This window comes from Ambystoma mexicanum, chromosome 2p (assembly GCF_040938575.1).
Source record: "Ambystoma mexicanum isolate Mex_15411 chromosome 2p, UKY_AmexF1_1, whole genome shotgun sequence".
In the NCBI taxonomy this organism is placed as follows: domain Eukaryota; kingdom Metazoa; phylum Chordata; class Amphibia; order Caudata; family Ambystomatidae; genus Ambystoma; species Ambystoma mexicanum.
In genome coordinates, this window is record NC_090923.1 from 1228102960 (window position 1) to 1228118236 (window position 15277).

Genomic DNA, 15277 nt, shown 5'->3' on the forward strand with positions numbered 1-15277 from the left:
TGGTACTGAAACTGCCTTAATCGACCTTAAGACACAAATTGACAAGTTGAAGGATAAAGGCAAAACAGCTATGCTCCTCCTCCTTGACCTATCGGCGGCCTTTGACCTGGTGGACCACGCAGTGTTATGCAACCACCTAGCGTCTGCTGCCCATTTCTCAAGCGAAGCTATAGCCTGGGTACAATCCTTCCTAGCCAACCGTATGAGAGTGTTCTCCCCCCTAGCCTCAGCGGACCAAATACAAATCACCTGTGGCGTCCCACAAGGTTCAAGTGTCTCTCCCACAATGTACAACATCTTCACTAAGCCACTCTTCGACAAACTTGACAGACTGGGGGTAATTTAAACTACCTATGCGGACGATACGCAGATCCCCATACCACTATCTGGCAATTTTGGGAAAGACACAGCTCTAGTAAACAAGATTTACCTCCTCATTCATGCATGGATGGCCTCCCACGGCCTATGCCTTAATGACGACAAAACAGAGCTACTGATCCTGGGTTCCGACTCTAACCTCAAAAAACTCAGCCCTAATTATTTCGCCTTCAACATAGATGACAATATAATTAAAGTGGTAACTGAGGTAAAAACACTAGATTTCTATCTTGATTCCACATTATCTCTCAAAAAACAAGTAAACTCCTTGGCTTCATCTACAGCCTACACCTGCAAATTAATCAGGGCCTGCAGACCCTACCTTTCCAAAACTAATTGTATCACATTAGCCAATGCACTAGTAATGTCTAAATTGGACTATTGCAATGCCCTATATGCGGGTTCCAGTAAAACTGTCATAAACAAAATGTAAATACTGCAGAATAATGCTCTTAGAGCAGCCTTGGCCATACCACGCAGAGCGCACATATCCAACATCAGTAAAGACCATCATTGGTTAAAAATTAGTGACAGAGTCCTCCTCAAGACACTTTCTTTCACCCATAAAGGACTGAACAATACTGCGCCCCCATACATCTCGGCTAGACTGACTAGAAAATCATCCTCTAGTCACCACACTAGAGCCTCTAACCACTTCCTACTTGAAATTCCAAGATTCAGACTAACAAAAGCAGGCGGAGCAAGCTTCCCTGTTACAGCTGCCCATGCCTGGAATGCACTTCCTACTGCATTGAGAGCTAATCTACCCTACTCTAGATTTAGATGTAATGTGAAAAGTTGGCTCTGGACCAATGACAACTAACAAACTGATCCTCTGCTCTAGTCCCGGATCTTTGCATATAATTACCTGATACTTCTGAATCCGGACTACAGACTAAGACTATATCATTGCCCCTTGTGATGTGAGGTTCTCACATCTTGTACCTCTTGTAGATATGTATTGTAAATATGTTAATAACTCATGTAATGTATCTCTTGTATGTATCCTCTGTATGTAAACTAAGCTCAAGTGTTCTTGTGACTGCTGCGCCCGGTTACCGCTGGGTTTGGAGCGCATTATCAAATAAAAAACTAAACTAAACTAAAATCCTGTGGCTAAAGCCACTGCTGCAGTGCTACCGATCAGTTTTTTAATCGCATATGGCTCTCATGCCGAATCTTAGCAGCAGATCCTGAGTGTGTGGTGGAGCAGCAAGGGAGAAAGCCTGATCGAAACGTTGTTGTTTTAAAAAAAGATTCAAGTTGGGAACACGTGCTTAACCAATAAGCTGCTCTAGAAACACTTCTGCTATTTCTACCTCTTTTATTACACGCTTTAATAATGTTTAGTTTGCATAATTAAGGGTACCAAACCAAAGAGTGTTGGATGGAATCAGAAACGTCTCAGAGGATAAAACATGGTGGCCTCCCAAAAGACGGTGAATAGGGGCATCTAAGCAGCCAGACACGTTTCAAAATGTAGCCTGAAATCCTAGTGCCAAAGGCCCTGAGCAAAACGCCATGGTAACACTGTGATAACCCCCTTATTTTCAATCACTGAAACGGAAGAATTAGCGGTGCCATTTGCTCTTTTTGAATGCTTTCAAGTCCAGAAATAGCAAATAAACATCCCAAAACTATAATCTGTATCCCACTGAAGGGGTGGGGGTGCCTGCAGCCAGTGGACAAAAAAAAATGTGCCCAGGGGTTCCAAGAAAGACGGCAGGCTATCCCCAAATGACGTCCCTGATACCACAGCCCTTTCCCAGGTAAACGATTCCAAGAACGCCCTTACTTTCCAAGTTAGACTGGCTGGCCTATGGTTGCCAGCCTTTTTCCTGGCTCTTCTCTGAATAGATCTGAATGCTCTTTAAATCATATGTATAATACATGCACAACCTCTTCTTTCGCATCACCATATCATATTTTGTTGGTTAGCAACAAAATGTTTGATACGGCAGGATTGCGATTTACTTCTTTGTGCTGCATTATACTGATGTGCATATTACACCCTTCAATGTTCAATTAGTGTCACATGCACATGGAAACATCACATGCAATGAAGACCCATGGGTAAACACCCTTTAACTAGAAGGACATTGAGGTTGTTACTTCCATAGCTCCAGATTGGGAGTTTGTTTAGGATGGGGGCGGTTCCCTGTCACAGGTACAGCCACGCTCACACGTTGATACTAGTCTTTCTCCTTGCCCCAGTGGGCTGGTACTCTCGCAAAGTTATTTGACTCAAACCGGTGTTTTGTTTGGATATACAGTATTAGGGTAACCTTTTTCATTAGATTTTGACACACAAGTGAGGTGCCATATATTTGCGCGAAGGTGTAGAGCTTTTCTGACAACCCCCACTCTTTTGAGATCCATTTTTTCTACATTTGTATATATTACCTCCTACGTACATCCTGTGGATGGATGCTCTTTCCCCCATTTCTGTAATTTACGATTAGGAACAGAGATGGGTAACGTACTTCCCTTAATTTGACTTTTATCTAGATTTGACTGTACTCGGAGATGTAGCAACCTAATGTACTTTCCTTTTTTCTTTTTCCTTCCCTGTTATTTTATGATTTCCTGTGTGTATTGGTAAATGATATGTTATCCACAGATGTAGTCCCTGGAGAAGGAGTTTCGGTCCGAAATACATACGACATTTTTCATCTCGTCTCCTCATTCTAATTATATATTTTTTACATTAATAGAATGTCGTTAAAATAGGTCTTTTGTGGAGACAAACATTCAACTAACCTAATTGAATGGTCTATAATTGACAGCAATTCTTGAAAGGCAACCAATGGCACCAAAGGGTGTTTACCCATAGGTCTTTATTGTGTGTATTTACATCTCGCTGTCTGCTGCAGCGGTCAGGCGTCTTGTTCAAATACTGTACACCTAATAACATATTGAACATTTTTTTATTTTTGAGGTGGTGCCCACTTCCATAGGTTTCTAACATTTACAAGTTACCCAATAAAGTGATTTCTAATTGACTTGGAAGGAAAGTATGTGGTAGGAGAGGAAATCGGGGAAGGACGCGTCTGTAGAAGCATTAAGTGGTATTATTATACTTAAGGTGGTGACCATGCCACTTGGCCATCAGTGTCTGGATAAAAATATGATGTAATAGATATCCAAGGACGTAATACCCAGGGACTTTAAATGGCATATTACTAGTTGCTCTACTGTGCTATATCTTTGGGTGTTCTTGCTCCTTAGCAGAAGATGATTTGGGCAAGATTTGTTTCTAAAATGCTGCATTATTGCAGACTTTCTCTGTTGCCTATTTCAGGATATCCTTTGGAAAAGAGTAATGGGGATGTACAATTTCTGCTTAGTTATGTGGTGAGTTGCCCTCACTCCCCATCCTTATTTGTGGGGTAATCAAGCCATTAGACATTGGGCTGGTCCTGCCGCTACCCGATGTATCTCCCAGGGAGTGGATGAGGAGGGATCTCATTGGCTGTCTCTCTCCCACAAGACAAGATAATCGCCTATCAGGGGTCCGACTTCCACATACTGACCTACAGGACTACATCAACCATGAAACATTGCAAGAGGTATTTGCAGTCCGGAGACCTGAACAGCAGTCAAAATAAAGCAGAGGACAAGTAGTCTGCGAATCTAAGGTGTTCAGAAACTGAATTCAAACCTTATCTGCAGGAAAGCCAGAAAGCGCAGCCTTACAGACTTACATCACTGGAGCGCCCAGTCTGGTCCATGTCTACGTGGGGCACAGGATCTGCAGTTCAATGCGGAACCACTGCATTGATCGAGATTTCAAGATAGCACTGCACACCGCAAACATGTTTAAAGCTTTGCAGACTCTTGCCAGCAGCAATGAAAATTCAGTATCCAATGATCAATCAGATTCAAGAATTCAAACTGAAATGGGGACTAACCTATCTTCTCTGTAATGAGATAAGGAGCAGGCCTCTCTCTAAGGAATATAAAAGGAGCTGGCACTGTTCAGAGGACAAGAGAATCCCAGGGAAAACAGGTGTGCTTACTACACTCCCTTGATACAGAGGGGGATTCCTAAACAAAAGAGCCAGGAGAAGAGTTCCGCCTGGAAGGAAGCAATGACAGCCTGGAGGAGGCTAGAAGCAGCCTAGAGCTAGATAACCTGGAGAAAGAAGCTAACAGCAACTTCCAAAACTAGAAGGCCAAAGCCTGAGGCCATCTATGAGCATTCCTAATGTAAAATGGCAGAGAGACACTGAGGCTCTGGCAGGTGGGTGAAAGAAAATGAGCTGCCTGACAAAGACCCCAATGGCAGGGGAGGTATACCCATTGCTTTTGTTGAGAATCCTGAGAGAGAGACAAGGTACAGAAGGGACTTATTGTGAATCCTGAGAGAACCGAGGTCCGCAAGGGACCTGTCATCCAAACAGAGCAGTCTAAGGTCTGCAGGATACCTACAGAAAACCCTAAGAAACCAAGAGCTAAGAGAAGCCCACACATGATTGTGATATGGCTGAAGGCAGCCTGAAGTAGAGATGATTGTGAATCCTGATTCTTGGGAGAGACCTGGAGAAGCAATGTTAAAACGGCGAGGCCTAAACGAGAGACCAGTCTGTGAGTAACTGCTACAAGAACCTTCAGACAGGAACTTTCTGTTTTTGTTGCATTAGAATGGGGTTGGACTGTGAAGATAAGGCTAATGATTTTTTGCTTTGGATCAATCCTTGGTACAAATATGTATTGTTAGCATAGGGTAGCTGGGATGCTAAAACATGTGTTAACGTTAGGCGTTGAAACCTTTGGTCGTCTATCTATTTTGGGACTTAGCTCTGTAGATTAGGGAGTCTCAAGGCGAGACAAGAATGTGCAAGGTTAGGTTACAATGTTATGATCGAAACTACAATAAAGGTAGGCACAAGACACCTACCAGAAAACCCCCCTTTTATGTTGACATGCCTTCCGCACCGTTTACCTAAAGATAGCCATATTGTTTGTAGTTCTGCCCCTAGAAGCTGTATGCATTTATCCAGCCCATATTGCACCTGGCGTGTATTAATAGAAGCTTGTGGTACAAACACATTAAAGGCAGTGTCACTTGTGTCATTACCAAAGTTGGTAAAAAGTCAATACAAGGGCAATAAATAAATACATATCAATACATAGATGCACAAATGAAAATACAATATACAGAAGCGTAACACAAAAGGAGGGGGCCAGCCTTGCGGAGGGGACTCCCCCAACCTCCTAAAAGAAGCGCATTCAGCACCACTGACTCTGATCTCCCTGAGCCGCCACTTATGCCTAATGATTATGATTATACTTCAACAGCAACGTGAGGTGGGCTGCACCAGGTGAAAGATGCAAGATTTAGAATCAAATATTACATCTTACACCTCACATAGAAACAAGGGTTGGTGGCGCCTGATGCCTGGCCCCCAAATGTTCTAGCCGCCATTGCGTGTGGCCAGTAAAATGATTATGCACATGGCAATAGTGAGGAAGCTTTTCGGTGCACTGGGGTCGGGCAGCTCCTGAGGGGGCACTGGCATTGTAAACAGTGTAGGGTCAGTGGCGGCAGTTGAATATCATTATTGCAGGTTCCACACATTAGCATAGGTGAGCAAGCACAGAAAGAGAGCCCCAAATAATGTTAGGGAAATCGGATGTTTCTTCCAAGTACATTTTTTAAATATTCTGTTTAAATAGTGAATTTTGAGAAAAATTTGTTAAAATGTCAGACAATTTACTATTGATTCTAAAGGGTAATGCATTACAAGATCCAGTAGATGCCATGTCACCAGCAGTACACAGGAGCATGTGACAATATGTTCACGATTCCTGAGTTCACAACATATCCAGCAATGCCATTGTAAGGCATTTTTATGCAGCTGCGCCCAAGATCTATCCCAGCATTGCCAGTGCAACTGGTTTCATGAAGATGATCCATACTTAATGCCAGCTTTCCTAGTGTAGAGGCACTTAGATTTTGTGGCCACAATCTGTGCCATTAAAGTCACTGTAAATAACATTTTTTGAAGCTGCAAGCACAATCTAGGCTTTTCTGGTCACTGTAAATCATGTTTATGAAGCTGCAGCCACAATCCTTTCCAAAATTCTCATTATAGCAAATTTGGAAGATGTTGCACAAAAATTATAAGCTAGCATTTTCACAATCAATAACTTCCACGATGCAGCCTTCTGCCGCCAAACACATGGATGCACTGCTCACACACACACATCAACCACACACACTCGCGCCCCACACACAAACACACAACCATCATTCACATAATAAATCCGAAGCAAGGGCATGTGCAGACTTGAACTCTGCCGGTGCAGGAAGAAAAGAACCAGAAGACAGGCTTCTCTCTGTACACCTCCAGATTCTGGAACTCCACCCCCCCGTCAAAACCGAATGCGCCCTCTTGCTTTTCCATTTCAGGGTGGAACTCAAGACCCTCCGCTTCAAGGAATGGCTTCTCCCTAACACCTAGGTCCACACACCCTCAACTCTCTCCCTAACCTGAGACTGGGCGATCTGTTTTCCCCTGTTTCCTCCCTTGGTTATTTGTAGATCACTTGGTGCCAAAATGCCCACCCTTCTCTCGCTGTTAGTGCCCCGCTAGCTAGAGGCCTGCTTCCTTCACAGTGTACTTCCTGTGAGGAGTCAGTAATGTGAGGCTCACAACTGTGTTTAGTTTTCCCAAGGTTTGACATTTTATTTTAAATAAAAACAGTAAATAAATCCTAACTAATAATACTCTACCAGGGGATTCCCTATCTAGTCTAGGATCTAAGGGCAAACCTACTAGCATACACAAAACTAACCCTCATACTCAACAACATAATATACAAAGTGACATAGGAACAACATACATAAATGATTACCAAATGACCAGTATCTTGGTTGACTTCTGTTTGTCCTGTGCAGATCTTGCTACCCCAGGAATGTCCTACAGTCAATGTATTCCAAGGAAAAAAAAGTCTTAAATCTGTCTAAAGAAACAAACGTTCACTCATACAATAATCCACTTATAAGTTTCTTCTTAACTTGATGAAAAGATTCCCTTTCCAAATTACACAAAGGAAACAACAGCACCAATGGTATTCCTTGATAACCTCCTTCCAGGAAAGGATGGATAAAGTTTAGGACAAAGGTACTAGTTCTGCTTAACAACAACTCTTCTCCTTGTACTTCTGCAGTGTCTTGAATATACTACTGTCTGCTTCTAATTCTGATTCTACTACATTCAAATAATGTTATGATATAATATTTTATTTGTATCGCGTTCAAACACACGTGTTTCAGAGTGCAATGAGGCAAGGGGGGACCCAGGGAGGACAAAACAACGATCTTACTAGGCCCAGCGACATTGAGAACACGCAAGTGCAGGGGAGAATGAAAGGGGAAAGTACAAGGGAGAGGTGGAAAGTGCTGAGCAAGGGATACAAACAACAACAACAACTGGTAGTGCAGCCAGCAGCATGGCAAGTGCGAGGTTTAAAACACAGACATGGGTGTCTGTAGGGTGTCTGATAAGTGCAGGTAAGAGGACTGTAGGGTTACAGATACAGACCCAAGTGCAAGGGTTGCCAGGAGGAGGTGCGGGTGTGTGGCTGGGTGGGCAGGGACCTGGGCCCCAAATCAGAGGGTAGCCCGGTGCACGGAGCCGAAGCAGACAGATCAGCAGGGGAGAGGAAGAGCGAAGGCAGAAGCAAAGAGGAAGGTCATGAGATGCTTCCGGAACCGGAGATGGTTCTCCTCAAGTTTCAGAGTGGCAGGGAGGCTGTTCCAGAGGGAGGCCCCAGCCGAGGAAAGAGACCTACCCCCAACTCGTTGCTTGGAGAAGCGGGTGGCCCTGAAGGAGGTGGAGGAGCGAAGAGCTCGAGTGGGAAGGTATTTAGGGAAGGAGACCCAGGCCCCACAAAGCCTTGAGATCGCAGGGCTTGAGGCCAAGGACAAGTTTCACAGTCCTGTTCTGGAAGAGTTGCAGAGGGTAGAGGGTAGAAGCAGGCAGATTTAGAAAGAGGCTGTTCAGTAGTCTAGTCTAGAGAGAACTAGAGCTCTAGAGACAGTACGCTTCTGGGGGAAAGAGAGGAAAGGAAGACTACTTCTGAGGAGGTGCAGTTGATAGTTTGACTTCTTAGAGACGTCAGAGATGTGAGGAGAAAAGGAGAGTGTGGAGTCGAAGATGATCCTGAGGTTCTTAGCCTCACAGGTGGGAGCAGGAAGAGCGCCAAGAGAGGCCAGCTAGAGATTGAAAGGAAAAGAAGGTGCAGGTGTGCCGATGAGGAGAATCTCCATCTTACTGGCATTAAGGGAGAGATCATTGGCGGCAAACCATTCCTTGATGGCAAACAGACAGTCAGAGATGAGGGAGGGAGAGGAGGTGGCGGAGGGAAGCCTTAAAACGAGCTGGGTGTCATCCGCATAGCACTGAAAGTTGGAGCAGAGAGCGTCAATGCGGTGGGTGAGGGTTGCCAGGTATTGGTTCAACAGCCAGGGAGAGAGGTTAGACCCCTGAGGAACACCACAAGTAGAGGGTGAGATGGAGGAAAGGAAGGACCCAAGATGCACCTGGGAGGGTCGATCAGAGAGGAAAGAGGTCAGCCAGGCCAGGGCCTGATCAGTGATACCCAGGTTATCACAGAGATGGTTGAGCAGGAGCTCTTCATGGATGTTCAGGAGAGCAGTTTCCGTGCTTATGGCAGCTCTGAAGCCAGGCTGATGGTCATGGAGACAACCAGCAGAGTCATTGTGAAAATTGAGCTGGGAGATGGCCAGCTTTTCTAAGGTGTTTGCCCAGGAAAGGAGTGATAGAATTCAGGCGATAGTTAGCCGGGCAAGAGTGGTCGGCTGTGGGTTTTTTGAGAAGAGGGTGCACAAGAGAGTGCTTCAGAGCAGAGGGGGAAGACTCAAGAGGCGAAGGAATGGTTACAGAAGTCGGCCAGAGTCGGAGCAAGGCTCTCAATGTGGTCCTTGATGGTTTTGGACGAACAGGGAAGAACCTGCTTTGGTGGGACTTTCATAGATAGGACTTGTCTGGAAATCTCGTCAGGGGAGAACAGAGGAAAAGTTGTGAAGGAAGGAAGGAGGATTGACGGCTGCATGGGTGCCAGAGGAAACAAAGAGAGAAAGGAAGGGTGGGGGGACGAGAGGGTGGACAGCAGGATGTCCTGGGTTTTTGAGATGAAATGAGAGGCCAGGGCTGTGCAAAGGGTCTGGGAGGCGAAAGGAGATGTAGAGACTGCAGCAGGGTTGGCCAGCTCCTTGCAGATTTTAAAGAGTTCAGCCGAGTTGTTAGATGCCGCAGAGACGCAGGCTTGGATATGGGCTCTCTTCGTGCGGACAAGGAGCGGTATTGCCCTTGGAGTAGGCAGCAGGCCAGTTTGTCAGAGGATGCACAGAAAGCCCACCATTTCCTCTCAGCCACCCTACACTTGCATTTAGGGTGACTATGTCAGAGTCTTACCAAGAGTTGCACTTGGCTTTGGGCTTCAAGCGGATCCTCATGACAGGGGCAAGAACATTAAGAGTATCAGAGATAGAGGAGTAGAGCGTGGAAAGGGCTGTGTCAGGATGTGAATCAGCCCGAGGTAGAGGAGGGGGGGGGGAGAAAGTGGTAGCAAAAGCCTCAACTGGCACACGCTTCATGGGTCGGATGACCGAGAAGGTAGGTGGAAGTATTGGAGTAGGCTTGACCTGAGAGGTAGCGAGGGAGAGATGGGAGGAAAGGAGAGAGTGATCACTCCAGGACAGAGGACCTTTGTTCTGACAAATGTATAGACAACCATAGTACTAGTGCTATTTAGCATTTTAGGCAACTTCAACAAGACACTTCGACCTCTACAGGTTGACAAGGCACTCTTCTCTCTTGTATATTAAGAAAGGGCATCCTCTATGCCTTCCCTTTCTGTCTTGCAGGTACCACAAAATCTGCCTTAGCTCCCAGACTGCTTCTCTCTCTTGACTTGAACAGTCTCAACTCTACTGTTTTATAAATTATTTCTTTTTAACAAACACCCAGCTCTGTTCCCCAGCTTCATGTACACCTTCTTGTTTCCAGTAGTTACCCCAAAGTGGTATTGCCACTCTTTCAGTCTTGGATAACGTTGTCACCCTCATATCAGAGGACTCTGGGTTCACAACAGCTTCAACAACTTCCAAACAATATGTTCAGTTCTTAATTGTGCTGGTTTCACCTTGAAAGGGTTTTGTCGACTGGCTTGGGTAATGCATGTTCTTGTACTACCTTCAGCAACTTCTACAACTGCTAAATAATTGTTCAAGATATTACAAGAATTAAGGTTCTCTGTGGAAACTAATTGAGGTACACGCAATTTCGTCTTCATGACAAACTTCCATTAACATGTTTGGGTTCCCTCCTTTCTGGGTAGTATTCAACTTCAATGGAAATCGGGAAACACAGTTTCACATGCGCAACCTCTCTTTTATGTTAGATAGGCTTCTTGTAACAATGTGGTAAAGTCAGCTTCTACTTCGTAAAGTTTACCAGCAACGTTCTTCTCCTTAATAGACGCGCGATCGTTTGGCAACAGTTTCCATCTAACAATGGAAAAAGGAAAGGCTTTCTCTTCACGTACACGCCCTTAACACGAATTGGCTGACCTTGTCAAACGCTATTAGGTTTTGCCTGCTGTCCTTGGCTCCTCCATGTCTCTCCAGCCCTCTTCTTCGTTCCGAGGGACTCTGGGACATGTAGTCAATTTTAGGGAACATTGGTTTTCCTAATTCTTTAAAATGGCAAAAGGCTGTTAGAAGGGCGGGATTACGTAGAAAGTAAAAAAAAAAAGGGTTCCAGTCTTCCGAGGATGATCCTCCCAACCCCGATGTTATCCTCCCACAGTACATCACCCCCAGGGTCGAGGTCAGAGAGTACCTGCCTTCCCCAGGCCACATAAAAAGGGTCCCAGGCCAGGTTCCTGGGGGGAATCTGATCAGATTCTCCTCATTCCCCCTATCACTAGCAAAGCGTTCAGTGCTTCCCGATGCTAGTCCCATACTCAATAAATACAATAATAATTATAATAAAAAACAAGACACTGCAAACATGTGATTTGGGTCACTCAGCATGATGTCGGCTGGTCTTGTTTGCATCCAGGCTGCTGATTGTAAATACATTTCTCTGGCTCAGTTTATAAATAAATCTCTATTCATGAATAAAATATTGTCTCACTCATTATATTAACAATTTATTAAGTGACTAAATCTCCCTCATTCTGTAAATAAATCTCCTCTGGGAAAGGATATGGGGATAAATGACGCAATAGTTCCTGGCTGATTTGCATACAATCAGAGCATTTTGGGAACATAAAAATTGACATAGATTTTTATATTTAACACATTTATTTTTGATAATGATGTAAGAATTAAACTATTAGAAACACACAATGCACAGTGGGCTTGGTTTTCATGTGTTACGATGCTCACCTTAGCAGAAAAATGTCTGTAAAATGTGAGCCAATATATCAATTTGGACATGCTTTTCTTTTGGGTGTTGGGTGTGTGACTTGCAGAAATGACTTCATTTGACTTGTTGCATTGGTTGGACATGGAAAGGAGCTTGCGACTGTGGTCTTTCATTGGGAGGGCCCACACACTGCAGGGGCCTCTGCTACACCAGTGATAATATCTATGTAGCACACACTAGCAAAGCTATGGTGGGATAAAAATGCTTGAAAAAAAAAACTTCCACCTGAAATGTGAAAGAATGAGGCAAGTCGCTCACAGCACCACCCAACAGTCACCACCTCCAGCTAAAGCCATTTACACCCATCATCAGCACCACCCAACAGTCACCACTTCCAGCTCAAGCCATTACACCCACCATCATTTTTCTGGTGTTTGCTCAACATACCCCAATGCTCCAATCACAAAGGTTTAGACGATACTGCGCTGATGATCCCTAACAAGGACGAAACATGTGTGCAGTTGCCTGAATCCTTGAAAGCTTCCTGTCTTGGGTTGAAAATGCTACACATAAAATAGCACTTTCCGATAAACAAGGGCATTTTCCTGGAGCAAAGTCTTCACTATTGAGCTAATTTGCATACCCACGATGCACTGCTCATCTGGCTCTGGACTCAATGTGAACTTGGCTACTGGACCGTGCTGTGCTATGACTTGGCTGGAATGGCTAATTCTTTCTCTTTTATATATGTTATATCATAAACTTGGCTCTTTCAATTCTTGCACTGCGTTAATAACAAAGGAGTGCTTTGGATGTTACACCAATGCACTGAGCTGTTCTGCCGATAACATGATCCCATTGTTTATGAGGAGCAAACACGTTTCTGGTAGTTATCAGGCCACTAGTACCTCTTGTAATCAGCTCCAATCAGGCTGGCCCCATTGACGGCAAGAATTCGGTCCCCAACGGAGAGTCTCCCCTCGTAGGCTGCAGGGCTGTCGGCAATCAATGTTCTGATGTATATCCCAGGAGTATTCAGGGTGGTATGCTGCAAAAGACAACCGTAAACAAGATGCAATCAACACAAGAACCCTGATGATATGACTAGAAATCAAGTGCATGCTTACGTATAGATAGATGTGGCCGATCACATTTTTAGCAATCGTTGATTCTGGCGAAGAGGAGCGATGTTTACAGCACAAAGCATTTACCAGGAAAACTGTGTTTTAAGCACTAATGTTGCCAACAAGGGGTTGAACGGTGTGTGGTTTTGCTGTGTGATGTTATTGTATTGAGTCCTACGTGGCACGACTTCTGACACTGGCATTACAACTTGGTGATTTGGGTCCTGCAGGTGCAGTGGGCTAAGGGATTGATGAGGGATAACATGAGAAAAAGGCTGCTGTTGCTGCAGTGGTGATGCCAGTTGCTGTTGCAGTGTGAGGCGCAGAACTTTCTGTGCACTGTGATGCTTCTAGAGGCTTATCACTGGAGTTAGGTGCTACATAAATCTCTGCGTTTATGTTGTTTCCAAGTGTGACCCACATGAAGACTGACCTCTGAATGAAGGGGAGAAGATTGATTCGGCTAGTGGCTGGGAACGTTCCTGTTGGAACGTAACTACCCAGAAGCATTGCAGAGGGGTGCTGGAGGTGGGGTGACTAAGCCCTTGGTCTTTTGGTTGTAGCCCTGGATAGAAGCTCAGGGGCTACAACCAAAAGGCTAGCTAGCCCCGAGACCTGACAGTCACCACATTAGCGTAGCCACGGATCTTGTCCAGACATAGCAACACTCAAGTCACTACCACAGGGAAATTTTTGGCCACCAACTGTGAGCGCATAGTAGAAAGAGAGAAATAGTTAATTGAGAGACACAAGTCAGTGAATGGAATGTTGCTTGCCGCCTGCACCAAGAAACCTGTTGGTTTACCTTTTCTGAGCCCTACACAGTGCAGAAGGATAGCATATCACCTGTTTGTAAAAGTAGGGAGAGCTGAGGCTGACGACCAGTAGATTGTGTTAAAGGTGCTAATTCAGCACCAGACAGGGGGGCGCATCTATTAACTTCAAGGGTAAAGAAGGGGGATGGTGGGAGCAGCTAGATGGGAAATGACACGGGTATCTAAGCCACAGACGCCCCGTACAAAGGGCTTCACTGGGAATGGCAAGGGGTAAGAATGCACTGGGTGTGCAGACAGTCCAATATGTTGTCCAATGATTAGCTAAAGAAGAGGAAGGGTAAAAATAGCGCCATCATAAATACACATAGTGGAAATCCCTTGGCCAGGCTTGACCTGGGGAAATCTTGATCTGAAACACATGACCAAAATGACAGGAATTTACAAAGGGGCGGGGCTCAAGCTGCTCATGATAGAAAAGCCAACATAACTAGAACTGGGTAATGTAATGACAGGGCAGTCAGCCAAACCTGCTGCCCTACATGGCAACAGGGAGGGTGGCTCTGTATCAGTGTGCTAGTCACATGACTGCCAATGCCCATTGGTATGTGGCTGTGGGAAGGGAATGCTGGACTTGGTGGCGTTCCTGGCAGGACCAATCAGACAGTATGTTCTTGAGCTCTGGGGAGGTGGCCAGCCTCCAAAGTATCTACTACAGAGTTTGCTATGGTCATTATCCAACAGGTGTCGTGTGAATGTTTTTTGTGTTCCGTTTTCAATTGTGCTGACCAATGGTAGTGTAGTAAAGTTCTGGTGGTCAGCACAAATGTTACTTCAGTACTAAATAGTTGTTTTGGGGTGGGGTGTGAATAAATGTAGTACCACATGGGGAAGCATTGTAATAGGAAACTGTTAAACTGTTTGCTTCAATTACTCTTCAACGTAAGCTTCAAGGAGGTGATGTCTGCGAGCCAATACAATCTCTGGGAAACATAGAAAAAGTGAATTCTCCAACCTAAAAATGTTTTCGATCAATTTCTGACCATAGTATTTCTTGCTATAAAACTACTTTTCGTATTGCATTCAGATGTCAGCCTTTCGATCCAAGTCTATCCACTGTTCTGTTTGATTTGTGCTCACCCGGCTGTAATAAACAGTGTTGCTTCTTGCCTGGTGTTTGCTCTGCTTTTTGAGTATGTGTTTTATTATGCTCTAATTGGAGGACCCTAACTACAAGATCATGGTGTAAAGCCAAAATTACTGCCATAGGCAAAATAGACTAAGCTAGCTGAGCCTTGACCCCATTCTACTAGTTAACTAGTCACACACAAGCAGTCTGTAGTTCTGCAACCCGATCGCCAATCACACATAGCCCACACAAGAAACCTACAGAGGAATTCAGAGCTCTGCGGCCCATCCTGGATGTAAGAAGTACAGAGTGTGAGACGGAGGATGAGGAGGAAAGGTGCAGAGAGTCAGGAGCGGAGCTGGAGGAGGGAGAAAGGAGCCTGCGGGAGGATGTGAAAGGGGAATTAACAGATGAGTGAGAAAGACGAAGGAGGTGGTGCAATAAGCCTGTAGAGGAGGAGCCAAGTAC

The 15277-nt window shown here is 44.9% G+C and overlaps 1 protein-coding gene across 1 annotated transcript in view; it reads right to left on the reverse strand.

Moving 5' to 3' along the window:
* Nucleotides 1–15277, reverse strand: part of RADIL (Rap associating with DIL domain) — a 781529-nt gene that overhangs the window by 33052 nt on the left and 733200 nt on the right. The window contains exon 15 of the mRNA XM_069645514.1: nucleotides 12692–12831. Within this exon, the coding sequence (XP_069501615.1) occupies nucleotides 12692–12831 (140 nt within the window). The remainder of the gene's footprint in view (nucleotides 1–12691; nucleotides 12832–15277) is intronic.